Source organism: Coturnix japonica, chromosome 7 (assembly GCF_054131305.1).
Source record: "Coturnix japonica strain WE chromosome 7, WE-NBRP24, whole genome shotgun sequence".
Classification (NCBI taxonomy): domain Eukaryota; kingdom Metazoa; phylum Chordata; class Aves; order Galliformes; family Phasianidae; genus Coturnix; species Coturnix japonica.
Window position 1 is genome coordinate 29,795,526 of NC_140669.1, and position 14,579 is coordinate 29,810,104.

The following is a 14,579-nucleotide window of genomic DNA, read 5'->3' on the forward strand; positions in this document are numbered from 1 at the left end:
AAAAACATCAAGACAATGTATACTATTTCAAATATATCCATACATAATCAAATATAGCTGTAGTACATGTTCTCATTGGTGTAGATTACCACAAATGCAAGGCAACATGTGTAGATCTTGTCTTAATCTTTTGTCTATAATACTGTATTTTGTAGTCCAAGCTCTCTGCGGTTAGTTTTGCCATTGTGGAAACATGCGCTCTTTAAATTAACCTTGTCGATGCTCTCGTCGTATTGTCTGAACTGTAGTGCCCCGTGTTCTGCTTCTGCCTGTGGATTCTGTTGCTCCTGGGACATTTCCTGGAAAAGAGAGCGGTGAGAGCACGTAGTTTGGGACAAGTCTCTCTACTAGGGACACGCTGTGGCAGCAGGGCATGCGAGCACTGAAGTGGAACCTCTGTCTCACTCCGTATTACCAAGGGAAAAAAACAACAGACCTCAGAAAAAAATACAGCATGAAAACTTCAAGAGTGCTGCTTCTTGCTACAGCACCATGTTGCTCAGCTGTAGTTGGGCTGTTTTTATTAATAACAGGACCAAGCTTTACAGTGCTCCTCAACAAGGGCATGCTTCAACCTCGCACAGGAAGCAGCAGCAGCTGCAGGGGTTGCTTGGGTATGATGGAGCAGCAGCAAAACACAGTGAAATCAAATTTTAGCTACCCCCTTCCCATCAGAAGGGCTAAGGCTTCTTTCCCACACTGAATGGGAATGATGCTATAATTCTGTGACTAAAGCAAAGGGTTAGATGAGCATGAGGGCTCATGACGCATTTTGCACTGCTGAAACAGTTATAGAAGTGCCTAACGTAATATGGGTCAGATTGTCCTGACCTGTCTCACTTTTAAGCCAACAAGACTACCCCCTCATGAGAAGCTGTATGGCCACGTGCTGTATTTTGACTTTTTCCCTTCTCAGAAGCTATGGCAGAGCTCTCATTAGGAACTACTGCAGACTTGAGCTAGTTTCTGATTTCCCAATTAACTCCTTACTTTCTGCTTGCTCCCAAAAACCTGACTGAACTCTTCAGTGCAAGGCACTTGTGATGGAGTCACAGCTAGCAAACATGGGGCTGTTCTAACTTGCAGCATCCAGACCTGGAGGCACAGTAGGACCCTCCACATCAACAGTGATAGCAAAAAACCTTAGGTGGGACTGGTGTCGTCAGAAACATGGTTGCTGGGGAAGGTCAGCAGCCCTGGGGTGCACAGCTGTGTGTCCCTGGAGAACAGGGGACATGGAGGGCACCAGCTGGAAGTGATGAACACCCAGGAGGTTCTTGTCCCACATCTGACAGCACCCATATGGTAGCACAGGGTTGAGAGAAATACATTCAAATGCAGAGATGATTCCAACTAAGGTCATGAAAAACCACCAGGTAAACAAAAATACCCGTTTCAATTGCATTATACACTATGGTACCCATATACAAAATGAAATGTAGTGCTACTGGACTCATAGGTGGGTTGTGTCTGGCTTCTAAAGGGGGGTGCTGGCATTTAAGCAGCCTTTCAGAGGCAATCGTTTGCTGAAAACTGAATGACAGCTTTTCCTCGGCCCTCAGCTCGCTAACCGAACTGCTCTGCTGTGCAACATGGTGGGGATATACTCGGTTACCAACATATCGGGGTACAGAGGCAGGGGAGCACAGCCTGCCTGCCTCCCTCTCCTGAAGTCTGCTCACCAGCATAACTTACTCAAAATGTGATTCATAGCAGGTAAAAGACACATTATGCATTCATTTTTAATTAAGTTACTTCTTCCCATAAATAAGCTGTTGTGACTTCACATTACTAAAGCGCTAAAAAATGCAAAGCCATAAAGAAAACTGCCGAGAAACATTATGACGCTCGGCCATATCTATGTTATTTTCTATCACCCTTCACTTCTACCTCTGTTTGTCTTTTGCTGTACTTCTAAACCGGTGTGAGGACGATGGTCCTCCCTGCTTTCTCCCAGAAACCTGTGAGGGTGACTTCAGTGTTTTCCAGGGCAGGCAGTTCAAACCAGCACAGCCAGGTTCTCTGAAGCAGATGACTTCAGAAACTCCATTACTTATGTATATGCTGCCACAATGTTCTCCTGTCACACAGATTTCTCTTAAGCCACTTACGGGTACACTCGTGCAAATGTATCTCAAATCATTATGCCCGGATGGAGGATGCTCTGCGGTAATTACACACATTACAGGGAAAAGCCAAAAGATCATAAATTAACTTGGTTACAAAGTCTGTGGGAAAAGGTAACATCAATGCAGGAAAACGGGGTGATGGGCAATTTGCATCTCAGTGCCGGGTCACTCAAGAATGCACTGTCTTCATCCTTCAGCATGAAGTAATTTGCTTTATTGCATGAAGGTGACAAAACTAGAGCCACTCAAGAAAAAACAAACAAACCAAAGAGCATTTTCTCCATTATCAGTCAATACACTGCCTTCTTTTTCTTCCCACACACTGCCTTCCTGGTTGTTCGAATGACTTCTGCGGATGCCACCACAATATTATCTATCGCCCCTTCTGGCATGTAGCACTGAGGTGAAGGCCAAAAACCAGCTAGGTTTTATCAGGCAGTTTTGTTTTATGCCTTTAGGCCACAGAAGGATTTATGAACCCCTTTTTTTGGTCTCTTCCTGGAGGAAACGCAATGCTTGTCTTCCAGCCAGATAATGCAACACAGGGAGCGAAATACATCAGAAACGTTATTTCCTACAGAGGTGTGACACCCGGCTTCTACTCTCTTGTCATCTTAAGAGAAATTTATTTCTGAAATAGCGCTGTATCAGGGTTATGGCTGAAAGAATTCAACCTTGTTAATTCTGGAGAGAGGTCTGAAGTTCAGAACACCCTGATACAATAAAGGGGTTCAGTGGGGAAGAGCAGCACGTGTAGCGAGACTGAATTCACCCCTCCCCTCTGAACCACCTTGGGGCTGTCATTCGCATTCAAACAAGCTCTTCTTCCTCATTAAAAAATGAACAGATTCATACATGGCTCGGCGTGCCATCGTCTAGAGAAGACTGTAAGCACGTGCCATACCTGAGAACACTTATACAAGCCTAATGAAATCATTTAATCAGTGGGATCGCAAACAGGCTTATAAGTTTGTATGCATCTCCTGATTAGGACTAAGGGAATGGGCCCTCGAGGAAACCAGATGGGGATATGATTAGTTTTATTAAGTGCTGATCCAGCTGCTGTATTTATATTCCCCTTATTTATATGAACAATATTTGTCCAAGCATCTGAATACAAAATAGGAAACTTCATTTGCTGCAGGCACCATCGCTACCTGAGTTTGATTAAGATGGAAGTAAAAACTGAGTTGTAACAATAATGGTAACTGGCTGGTGGGACCAGACAATATCACCTGTTTGCTGGTGAACTAAATAGCATTTGTTATCACAAGTGTCAGCAGAGATCTGTATAATCAGAGCATAAAGCAGGAAAAGAAAAAGTTCTTTCTTGTTCTTTTGCGAAATAAATGAGATACTGACCTTGTAATACAGAGGACTACAACACAGATGATAGCAATCTGGATAGTTCCAATCACAGCTGCTATTAAGACATACTGAAATCGTACCGGACCTGGAACCACATATAAAACGCTGTAGTCCTTTTTTTCACAGTGTTGTCCAGTATAGCCGGCATCACATCTGAAACAATAAATACTCCCAGTTATACCTGTTGTTAATTCTGAATAACTCTGAAACAAAGTGTATTTGAAAAAAATACTTATTGATGACTTGAGAACGAGCTTATGTGGATTTTTTGAAGGATGGTGTCCTAGTAAGAGCAACAATGCCTCTGTGGACCTCTCTAAGGGAAAGTTTCCAGCCCTCAGCATCACGGAGGTCCATGAAAGACAACAACAGAGGCAGTGCCGGGTGGTGCCCAGAAGACCGGGACTCATCTAGCACTTGCACATCAGGATGAGAATCCATCGTACTCGCCCATTGTATTTTAGCCTTCTCTCTTTCTTTGGGGAGGTGGGGGAGGGCTGAAAGCCATCTAGTCACGGCTCCTTATGCAGATTACCCCTAAGGAGGTGATAAGCAATCATTCGAGCTCCATACGAAATGTGATTAGATGTTCCTGCAAACGGATACATCATTTACATTTTGTCTGGATGCTATAAAAAGCCCTCTGTTGGTGCTGCAACCATCCACCCCGGGCTGCCCGACGCCTCCCTCTGACTCTGGCTAACAGGCGGTGCCCTTCCCATTAGCTCTCGCCTTGCTCCCACTCAAAACCCCAGCAATCTGCTCCTCCGGACTGCGGGAGTTACCTGGTGGCCGCCCCTGCACTTTGTCAAGTGCTTTTACAAAAATGTTTCAATACAACTGAAGGTTACCAAGTGTTTTTACCAGCAATTGTGCGTGACTCAATAACTTTTTGCCACAGACGACGGGGACTTTGTTAAACAATTGAAGTCTAATGGGTTTTGTGGCCTGGTTAGCACCACTTCCCATAGCTTATCTAGAGTCGGTGTATTCTCTAAGTCACAATTTTTGTGCGGGCAGCCTTCCCTACTCGGTAGGCAAAGGGTTACCTGCAGGACGGCTCCAGCATGTTGGTGGAGTGCTCGCACTTGCCGTGCATGCAGAAGCCATTGTAGTGCTCTGGACAGGGGATGTAGATCCCTCGGGCACTCTCTTCCAATTTGTTGGCATTCTCTGTAAACACAAATGGAGGTAGCATTAACCTGGCTGCATGGGGAAGGGGAAGAACTCAACACAGAAGGAGAGAACTCAGAGCTTCTGACAGAATGTCTTCCTTTCGCTGCTGTCCAAGGAGAGTTTCAAACATCTCTGTCAAGGTGCACTAATAAAGGAGGCTGTGCTGCCCTTGTGTTAAGCCAGACAGGAACAAGCTCCCAGAAAACATGAATGGCAGGGCAACCTCCACATCCCTTTAGAGCACTGCCGGCTCTTTCATCTCTAGGACTTTTAGGACACTTCAGGATCAAGCACTAAATCCTCCTCTTTGGGGGAGATGAAGAGATTAGAGATGAAGAGAAAGGAGGAAGCGATGCTGGCCTTATTTCACAGCCCCGGTTGTTTTTTCTTAACTTGAAGAAGAAACCTGAAGCAAACACAAAAGCACAGCCCACAAAGTCACGAACGGCATCAACAGTACCTGATTTCTGCCTTCTTTACCGAACAGAGGAAATTCAATTTGTATGCTTCCACTGGTCTACAGCAGAACATGCCATACAACCAGGTTTCCATGAGGTTGGTACCACCAAGTGCTGGCCACCAATGGACCCATCTGGTACACACAGGAGATCCCAATGCGCTTGGAATCCACTGCGAGGATCCCCACTCTCTCAGATCAGCCAGCAGCATTACTAAAGCAGTAAGGTGCCATTTGTTTTCCTTCTTTTTAAGCACACTTCAAGTTGGTGACAGGAATTGTCACTTTCAGGGCAGACCAGTCTTCTAAGAGCTGATGGGGATGCAGATGCTTCCAACACATGTAGGCTGTACAAGAGAGGAATGATTTTTGCTTCCCCAGCAGTCACCAAATGCGTAGGAACGGTGTTTCCTTCAGAAGGCTCCCCAGCACACTTTTACACCAAACTAGGATCTCAAAGAACTTGTAATTATACCTCAAGCACATGGTAAAAACACACCAAATTCAACCACAGTCCCTCATTTTGACTTCTGACCCTTCTGAAACAGACAGAAATTGGACTCAAAGGCAGAGAGGGGACAGAACCACAAAAACTCTTGGGATCTGTCATTTCACTCACTCAATAGGCAGACCACAACAAAAGCATAGTTCAGTTCAGCCAGACAAGCGTTTGGGATAGAAAGATGTAAATCCTAGTGAAAATCGTGGACTGACTCCATTGCTGTCCTATCTGTGGACAAATGTAACTCCTACCACTGTCCTCACAACAATTCTCCTTTAAGTTTTAAAAACAAATACATTCTCACACCCTTCAGATGAACAGCACTCAGAAACTTTTATCTCGGAGCGTTTCTCTGACAGAAAATGCCAGCTTGATGAAACCAACATCTTTTGCATTTCTGCCGCATTTTTTTTTCTCGCATCTTTAGCCTAACGTGACATTTCATATTGTGCACATCTTTTGTTACTGCCAGAACATGACATGATAGCCTATCATGTAAGATACACTAGTCAAAACAGATTATTTTTAAACACATTGAGGCCAGCTGCTGCTTTGTGTATACTGAAGCTGCTTATCATCTTCCTCGCTAGAAGTCTCCTTCTGGTTGCACGATGCTCTCCGGCCTTTCTGTGGATGGCAGGGAGATGCTAAGCTCTTTTGCTAGGGTAGGAAATTGGGGCCTGAAGTTTCCCACTGTGACTGATCTTCATTCTCCTGATGGATTATCCTCTGAAAAGTTAAACTAATTATTTAAAGCTATCTTGTCTAAATTCCTTAATATATCTGCCTGTTCCTGTTCTCCCTTCAATAAAAAAGATGGAAGAATTATTTCAGATATTCTTTAAACTTACAGTTTAACTGTATGACTTTTCTCCAAGGTCTCTGGAAACTGAATGAGCACCAAGATGATTCTCAGCGAGGGTCTCAGTGGAAGCTAAAACTCCAACCATGAAGCAGTCTGTCCAGCAATGGGAACCTACTTGTCAAGCGACAAAATCAAGGCAGCTCCAGTTCTTCAGCAAAGCAGAGGCACGAAGCTTGTTTTTTGTTTTTTTTTTTCCCAACTGCTTTTGGAAATCTCTTTCCTCCATCTACATCCTTAGAAGCTCTCCCACAGGGATGCTGCAAAGCACAGCACTGGGAACTTACTTAACAAAGCTCTTCTGATCTGTATGACAGTCATGGTGAGGCTGTTTTTACCTGAAATCTAAATGAAGGTCCAAGGAAGGATGCCATGAAGTTCGCGACAGTGACTGCCTGGGGATGGGAACCCTCATTCTGCAGATAAGCCAAGGGACAGGCCAGGGTGCTCATCTGCTGCTCTTCTTGGAAAAAAAGGAGCTTCCTCAACCCAGCAATGCTTGCACTACATGCAGAAACTAGAATATGCTACCGCAAAGTCAGGAGGAACGAAGTAGAAATGGTGTCACATCCCAAAGTTCAGAACTGCTCTAGCAGGTTTTTTGGCACCTTCCCCCACTCTGGTAGCACCTAACAGGAACTGAGGCCCCACAGCAACTGTGAGGGAGAGGTCCATCAGCAGGCTTCCTCCTCACTAGCAATGAAGGAGCATCCCAAATACTTACTCTACAGTCCACCAGCACTGCCCTACTTCCTCCTTGGCAGCTACCATGCCCTGACCTATTAATTATCTCGACGCAGTACTTTGTTGTTAACACCTTGTTGCTGGAGATCTTGCAAACAGTCTCTACACAAAGAAGAAAATACATGGAAGCAATCTGCTTGACAGCTGCTGCTTGAGTAGGCGATGGGACTGGAAACTGAGGAGGAAGTGCTCGCTGCCACTCCAAAGGGGATTCACCAGCCCACTCCCCTTGGAAGCAGTGGAGGAGAGACACCAAATGTCAGCTGACGATGGCTGGCACCAGCATGCTGTAGCCCTGGGCTAAATGCATCCTGCAGCCACCCAAGTACACATTTCAGGCTAATCTGCCTACACGAAGAGCACAAAAATACCATCTCTACATTAGCTACTTCAACAAGAGGAAAAAAGAAATGGAACCTTATGAATTAAATGACATTCACTTCTTTTCTCAGGCACAAAATAGACTTGCTCGACACAGCAATTTATTAATTTTAAATGTCCCATGCAAATGACTTTCCCAGAATAAGCTAACATCCACTTTCCTTTTTAAAAATAATCTAGTGCTTTTTACATTTCAGATGATGGTAGGATGTTCTAATACACTTGGAAAAAAAAATACTGTCCCCTCTTTTCTGCACGGTGTATCATCATTATTCAACATGCTGCCATAATTTATTACAGAAGTAAATGAATTAAGACACTAATAGCCCCCAGATATTCAAATGGACAACATAATATTTTAAGCCAGCCAGCAGATACGTTTCTACTATGCCATATACGTTAGAGCTAACCCTGAACTTCTGAAATGCAAAAGTACCTCTTCTTGTAATGCTTGTGGTTGTTTCTTCCCTACTGGAAAAGACCGCTTGACACCAAGTGACCTGTACATAACCTCTTGTTGAAGCAGAGGTTACAAAATTCATCCACACTCAGGTTCATCACTGCACAGTTCCAGGTTGGGTGCTGCATGGTGCATGCCACCCACCACGGGGGCCTGTTATGTTATCACCATGAAACTGAGGAGGCCTTTCAGCTCCCCAGATCACCTCTGTGTGAGCTGACCTCAATGCACCTCCCCACACTTCTGGGGATAAACCAGACTTCTAAAAGACCATCACTGCAAGGGCAGGTCTCCGAGCCTGCAATCATTTCTATGGATGAAATGTAACGGCACGAGGCCTTGTTGTAGACGTATCAAAACTCTGGGTAGAAGGGACCTGACAGTTTGGGCTTTCTTCTTTTGTTCCAGGATTGAATAAATCTGACTAACACCATTCCTAAAATAGATAAAATCCCTCATTGTGCTAACTCAGCCCGTCTCTGACTTGCCATTGATGTCCCTGTCACTCAGGTCCCCCTGCACCAGAGAGGCAATGCTGGCCACACAGAAGCTGCTCCCTCCCCGCTCACCAACCAGCCAAGCAGCTGGGCCTGTAAAGGAATAAAGTGATGGTGTTTCTCCTCCTCTATGATCTCCTTAGGCGGCTCATAACAGAGCCCTTAAGAGGATGAGTTAACATTATCATTATTGTCATTCTGTTAGGGAAAAAAGTTGGTGTCAGTGTGGAGATTTGTAAGGCTCCCTCCAATTAGGCTGTGTGCCCGAAGGCAAAGGCTGCATCCATCACACGTGGCACAGCACGGGCAGAACAGATTGCACTGCTTTAGTGAGAAGGTCCTCGATGGCCCAGCAGATGGCTCGCCTTCCTGGCCATCCACCTCTCCTCCAGTACTCGGTACTGCCAATGCTGGAGGTGGTCAAAAATGGACTATGGCTTCCCTTTGCACATCCTCCCCTCTAAAAAACTCTGCTGGAGATCTGCAACTTGCTCTTTAAGATCAGGTTAAACAGAGATGAAAACACCATCCCTGTTTATGAATGCTTTAGTGGCAGAAGTTGCTTCTTTGTATGACTGAACTGTGTCGCCTCTGCAGCAAACAGGCATGGATCTGCAGAGTGAGACAAAAGGTGGCTAAGAGCAAAATTATGCAGGAACCACAAAACCCGATGTGCTATCTCCCAGGTACAAGCCAGTGAGTCCCAGAAAGAGGATTTTCTGCACTTCGCAAGCTCCCCAATGCAAGACCTGCACCTCCATCCCTGCTGTGCAGCCCCATGCAGCGCTTAGAAACACTAAACATCTCCCTCAGAGCAAACTCAGCCGTTTCTCCTATGTGTGCTGACAGAGCAACAGCAGTTAGCTAAGTGGTGATTTAGGAACAAAACTCAAACGTAACCGAGTGGTGTCCCGCTGTTCCCGCTTTGTGTACTATCATGCAATTTCTATATCAAAGTAGCCTTGCTAATGCAGCGCTCAGAGAGCAGCTTATTTATATGTAGATGCAGCTATATGACATTTCCAAATGCCATCATTTGCATAGGACGGTTCCACTTTTCTTTCCCCTTTGAGTAAACAGAGCCTGCTGCTACTCCAAAGCAATGTCTTCACTAAAGCAGAGCTTTCTGAGAACTATCATCCTCCCTAAGCAGCTAAAAAAAACTGAAACAACTCATTTTCCTGACTTGGCAGCCTTGGCTATCAATGGCATCTATACACCGGTCTTTTGAATTGCAGCTCCAACCTTGGTAGCAAACAGAGTGTGTGGAAATCAAACCAGCAAGACCTTAAGATTTCCTATGCAATGGCTACAGAATCTGCAGGATACATGAATATCTCCAAATAGGCCTCAGACATCCAATGGAACTTGTGGTCAACCTGAAAAAAAGGCAGTGGCTCAAGCTCACCATAGCTACAAAGCTAGAAATGATTCTTGGTGAGGGTCCGTCACTTAGGAACAAGAGCAGAGATTGCTGCAAGAACTACTTGGGACCTCTGAAACTTCACATTACACCATGAAAGCCAAACGGACATTACATATGCAGCCTGCCTGTCAAAGAAAGATAAGGCTGGAACAGATGGCATATGGGCAAAGTTTCAACTTGAATACATTGCCTTCTAAAAGCCTGCAGTGTGAAGAAGACATCCCAGTTCTAGTGCTTAAGACAGACTAACATGTTATCTGTGAATTAAAGATCTGCTCCTCTGCTGCATTATCACTGAGCAGGAGGAGCACCCACCATGGTGCGTATGGAGCACACAGACCCTTGACACCTCAGCCCAAAGCACAGCCAAGGGTGCAGCTGGAGATTCTTCTGTACAGTACTGGGGTGTCAGCAGAAAGTGTGGAAGTGCTGCTGCCACTTGCAGCACATAATGGGATGATGCGGAATCAGCTGTCCCTGGCTCACAGTGCACCCCAGATACCAGGCAGTGACAAGACCACCCCAAGGTCATCCCACCTTGCTGACATGAAGTGGAACACCCTCCTGTATGCACCCTTCTGTCAGGTGGTGACAACAGGAGCTTCCTGACTATAACGGCAGGCACAAGAACCACAGAACTCACCTTTACCGAGGGCTGCAGCCTTCTTCACCAGGGCTAATCACCCATCTGTCAATGTGCTCCTAAAGGAACTTCATGCCCTCTTACTTGGTAGATAGCATCAATACAACAAATGGGATGAAGCACCAGGAAGCTGATTAAATACTTTTGACACTACCCTAAAAATAGCAATATCTGTCCCCTTCTGATGCTATTCCAACAGTAGATGGTTACGCACGAGCAAGGTTTTAAGATGGGTGTCAAGAATATTGATGTGCAGAAGGAGGCTGGATTGATCAACCAGCTTTGCTACAGGGGACAGCTACATGATGAACGACAATTCCCATAACCAGGAAGGTGTAAAGGGAAGGGCTTGGGATGCTATACATTTGGAGCCCACATAGAAATAAAGGGTTGCAGTGGTCTGTCTGTCCACCAAGGATGCACCTTTTCCTTCTTAGGATGAAAGAAGGGAAAGGTGATGCTCTCAGGACCCAGGGGATTTGGCTTGGTGGGCCACCATGCAGCTCTTAACAGTTCCAGCTCTGGCACCTGTGAAGGGGGCTGGCAGGAGTTTTAGCACTGACGCAACTAGTGACTCTTCCAATTTTTCAGGACCATGTTGCTGAAAACTGCTTTTAGGCAATTTAACTGCGGATTAACAAAGCGCACTCTTGCATTAGTGCTGAGGTGTACTTATCCGCTGTGTTTCCCTGATTACATTCAGAGGAACACACACACACTATGCAACAGCATGGCGGTATATTTTCTATGAAACCTCATCCCTTCTCAGCAGTGATGTGAGTGGCTTTTACTGGCAAAAAGACCAGGCAGACAATCAATGCAACAAAGCAGGAGCTTCATTTTGAGACGCTGCTGCAAACAAAAGCATACCTTAATCCAGCTACCAGGCTGTCCCCTAACTTCCAATAGGAACTCCAGGTCTGAGCAGATTGTTTTCCACTGGGATCAATGGATGGCACGAAGCACTATTTGAAAAGGTCTCTGATTTATTTTTAGGCCTGCCAGCACAATGCTGCTAGAATTTACTGTTTGGTTGCATGCTTCGAGCAAAGCTTTCAGAAAATTACGATTGAGAGCAAGTGTGAATGGCAAACCTGCCAGAGAGGTTTGACGGGTGGCATGCAGATGGAAAGGTTAGCCCTGGTGTGTGACAGACTAGACAAGGACAGCATTTTGGCCTCACGGTCTTTCCTTCAACACTTCTGACAACCCGAAGGTTCCACATCGCTAGTTTTGCAATAACTTTATAGTCCATTTTGATTACTCTAAACAATATTCTGCTTTTCTCCTTCACAGGAGGGCTTATATCTATAAGGTGCTGCCGTGCTGGCACGTAACACCCACCAGCTCCCTTCCGTCCTTTTTCTTCTTTCCCAACACAACATCCGTGCTTGCAAGAACATTCTGCCCAAGAGAATTAATCCAGGAAACTGAACAAAGAACTGCAGAATTTTGGGCAACGATGTGTAAGAAAACAGGAGACTGAAGCAAAAAAAGCCCAGCTCCTCTTCACGGTATTTTGAATGCTTCTTGAACCAAGTACCTTGCATATCCCTTGTGCAAACCTTAGTTATTTCAGTTACCAGAACATGACCCTGAATGACCAAAGACTATTCAAGAGAGAAGCCCAATGTAGACTGAAAAGCATGGATAGAGCCTAGCTTGTCACTGCTTTTGTTCAGGTTAGCTGGAGAAATTAATACATTTTATTTGCATGTTAGACAACAGCAATCATTACTTAGGAGAAATGAATCCTCCGCAGTTTGCTGGCCTCCATTCACCCATCTCCCCTGACTCCTGCTTCATAAAAAGGCGATGGCAATAGGACCACACAGCCAACAACTTGGCTTTCTGTATCTGCACCGTTCTGCTGCTGCAATCCTTAGTGCCTGTTCAGCTTTTAATAGACCATACGTTAGAAATTCCCACTGGGTAAATGAGGAGTTTGGTATGTTTCCTTTCCCGTGTCTGAAGCTGGAAAGACATCCCTAACTATTCTCAGTTTTAAGTATAGAAGAAAACAATACAACAATATAAAATGCCACTGCAGCAGAAACTTCCATGTTCTTCTATCTAATTTATCAAAAATATGCTACATTTCCCATCTGTCACTAAACCATGCAATCACAGAAACACAGGAGAAGACAATAGTAGGACCAAGCCCCAAACCTCTGCTTGTTGCTGGTTTTGCAGCAAAAGGAGCCAATCCCGGCACATAAACTGCAGACTATTATTCTGTTATTCAAATGATAAAGGTCTATCATTGAGATACGGCAAGAAGACTGCCCACTGCTAGAGGACTTGCTGCACACCAACCACCAGCTGCAAGAGCTGAAAGTGCCCCTAAAAGAATCTGTAAACAAGATGTGGCAGTTGACCCCCAGTTTGTTATGGTGTCCCTGGGATGTCTATCTCCCATTCAAATCTCTGTGGAAAGCCTCTCCACACCAATACTCTGAGACACAACCAGATGGGTCATGAGTAGAGACCTCATATGGCTATTTGTTAGCACAGAGAAAGGCAGAGCTTCTTCACATCCTGAGGTTCACTGCCTGTCACAAGGACAAGCACAGCCACGGAAATCTATCAAGAGATTCACTTGTACAAACAAATACCTGCACTCACTATTTTTACACACCTCTATTAGTGCCCTACATAACTGCAGCAGAAGGGAGCTGCAGGGATGGCATTTGTTTAAATAGCAGGATTGGTACACTTTATCTCAGCACATGCCCCTGGCACTGATATTCTAAGGGGGAGAAGCTGAACGGATTAAAATAAAAAAGAAAAAGCGCAATTTATAGAAATTGAAAATTTAATAAGAACAAAGATGGATTAAAAAGGCCCAGAGAAATCACAAAGCCATTTAAATTCAGCGGCCGTTCTCCCATTAGCCTCAACGAGGCCAGAATGTTACCTCCTGCCTCTTTAAATCTCACTCCCTCTTCTAACCACACTTAAAACAGCTGACATCCTCCCGCCCAGCCAAGGCCCTTTAAATCACTGAAACACAGGACAGGAAAAAAAAATCTGCAGCGCCAGATGTGCGTGAGCCCAGTGACAGCTCTAGTTGAGGCGGGCCACAGCAGAAGATGTTTAGCATACATGATGCCAGACAAAACACTAACAGTTTATCAGTTTGGGTATTATCGACCAACAGCACGCCCTTCCCTGGCTACTTCATTTGCAGAGCACACAGACAGGAAAGATGTACACCACTTGGCTTCAGAACAACATGTTGTACTTAATCCTTTCCCATCCTAACTAGATGCAAGTATGCTTCCGTTATGAAATGAAATTGTAAATGAAATACCCTGGGGAGAGGGTGTTTTCAATGTACACCTGACACAGCTTTAAACCACAGATGAAAGAGGGAGATTAAAACCACAGGAAAGGGTTTTTATTTCCAACCATCCCCCCCACCCCCACCCCCCGCAAACTATTTTTGCCATTATGTAATGCTGTCTAAAACACACAACAGCGGTGGGCAAAGAACTGCATTTCAATTCAGCGCCCATCAAATTACGAGATGAGCTGCCACTGCTTACATAACAGCACATTTTGGTTACAGCTGTTGCATTCCAGGAGGGGAGCTTCAAGCCAACCTAACGCTGATGGGCACAGGCTACATGACAGCCTCGGCAGGGAAGAAGTCACCTTGCTATACAAGTGGATGCTGCTTTACCAGTCTTGCTTTTTAACAGCACTTGCTCCTGCTTGCTGGTCCAGATGTGCACCTCCAACCACCTGAACATGCAGCAATGCTTCTTTGGAAAGAGGCAGTGCAAAAAGGAGAGCTGATATGCAAAATGCCACATACTCCACAGCATTGCCTACTCCCTGTCAGGGGTATCCATTCTGCTTAAGCCACGAGCTCTTTTCACTGAGCATTTCAGCATCTAATACACAGAATGTGTGGAAATACGAAAAGCAT

The 14,579-nt window shown here is 45.1% G+C and overlaps 1 protein-coding gene across 1 annotated transcript in view; it reads right to left on the reverse strand.

Annotated features, from left to right (window-relative positions):
• TMEFF2 (transmembrane protein with EGF like and two follistatin like domains 2) overlaps positions 1-14,579 on the reverse strand; it is a 104,476-nt gene that overhangs the window by 1,450 nt on the left and 88,447 nt on the right. The window contains exons 8-10 of the mRNA XM_015867682.2: positions 4,547-4,670; positions 3,492-3,650; positions 213-299 (exon numbers count right to left, since the gene is read on the reverse strand). Coding sequence (XP_015723168.1) covers positions 213-299; positions 3,492-3,650; positions 4,547-4,670 — 370 coding nt within the window. The remainder of the gene's footprint in view (positions 1-212; positions 300-3,491; positions 3,651-4,546; positions 4,671-14,579) is intronic.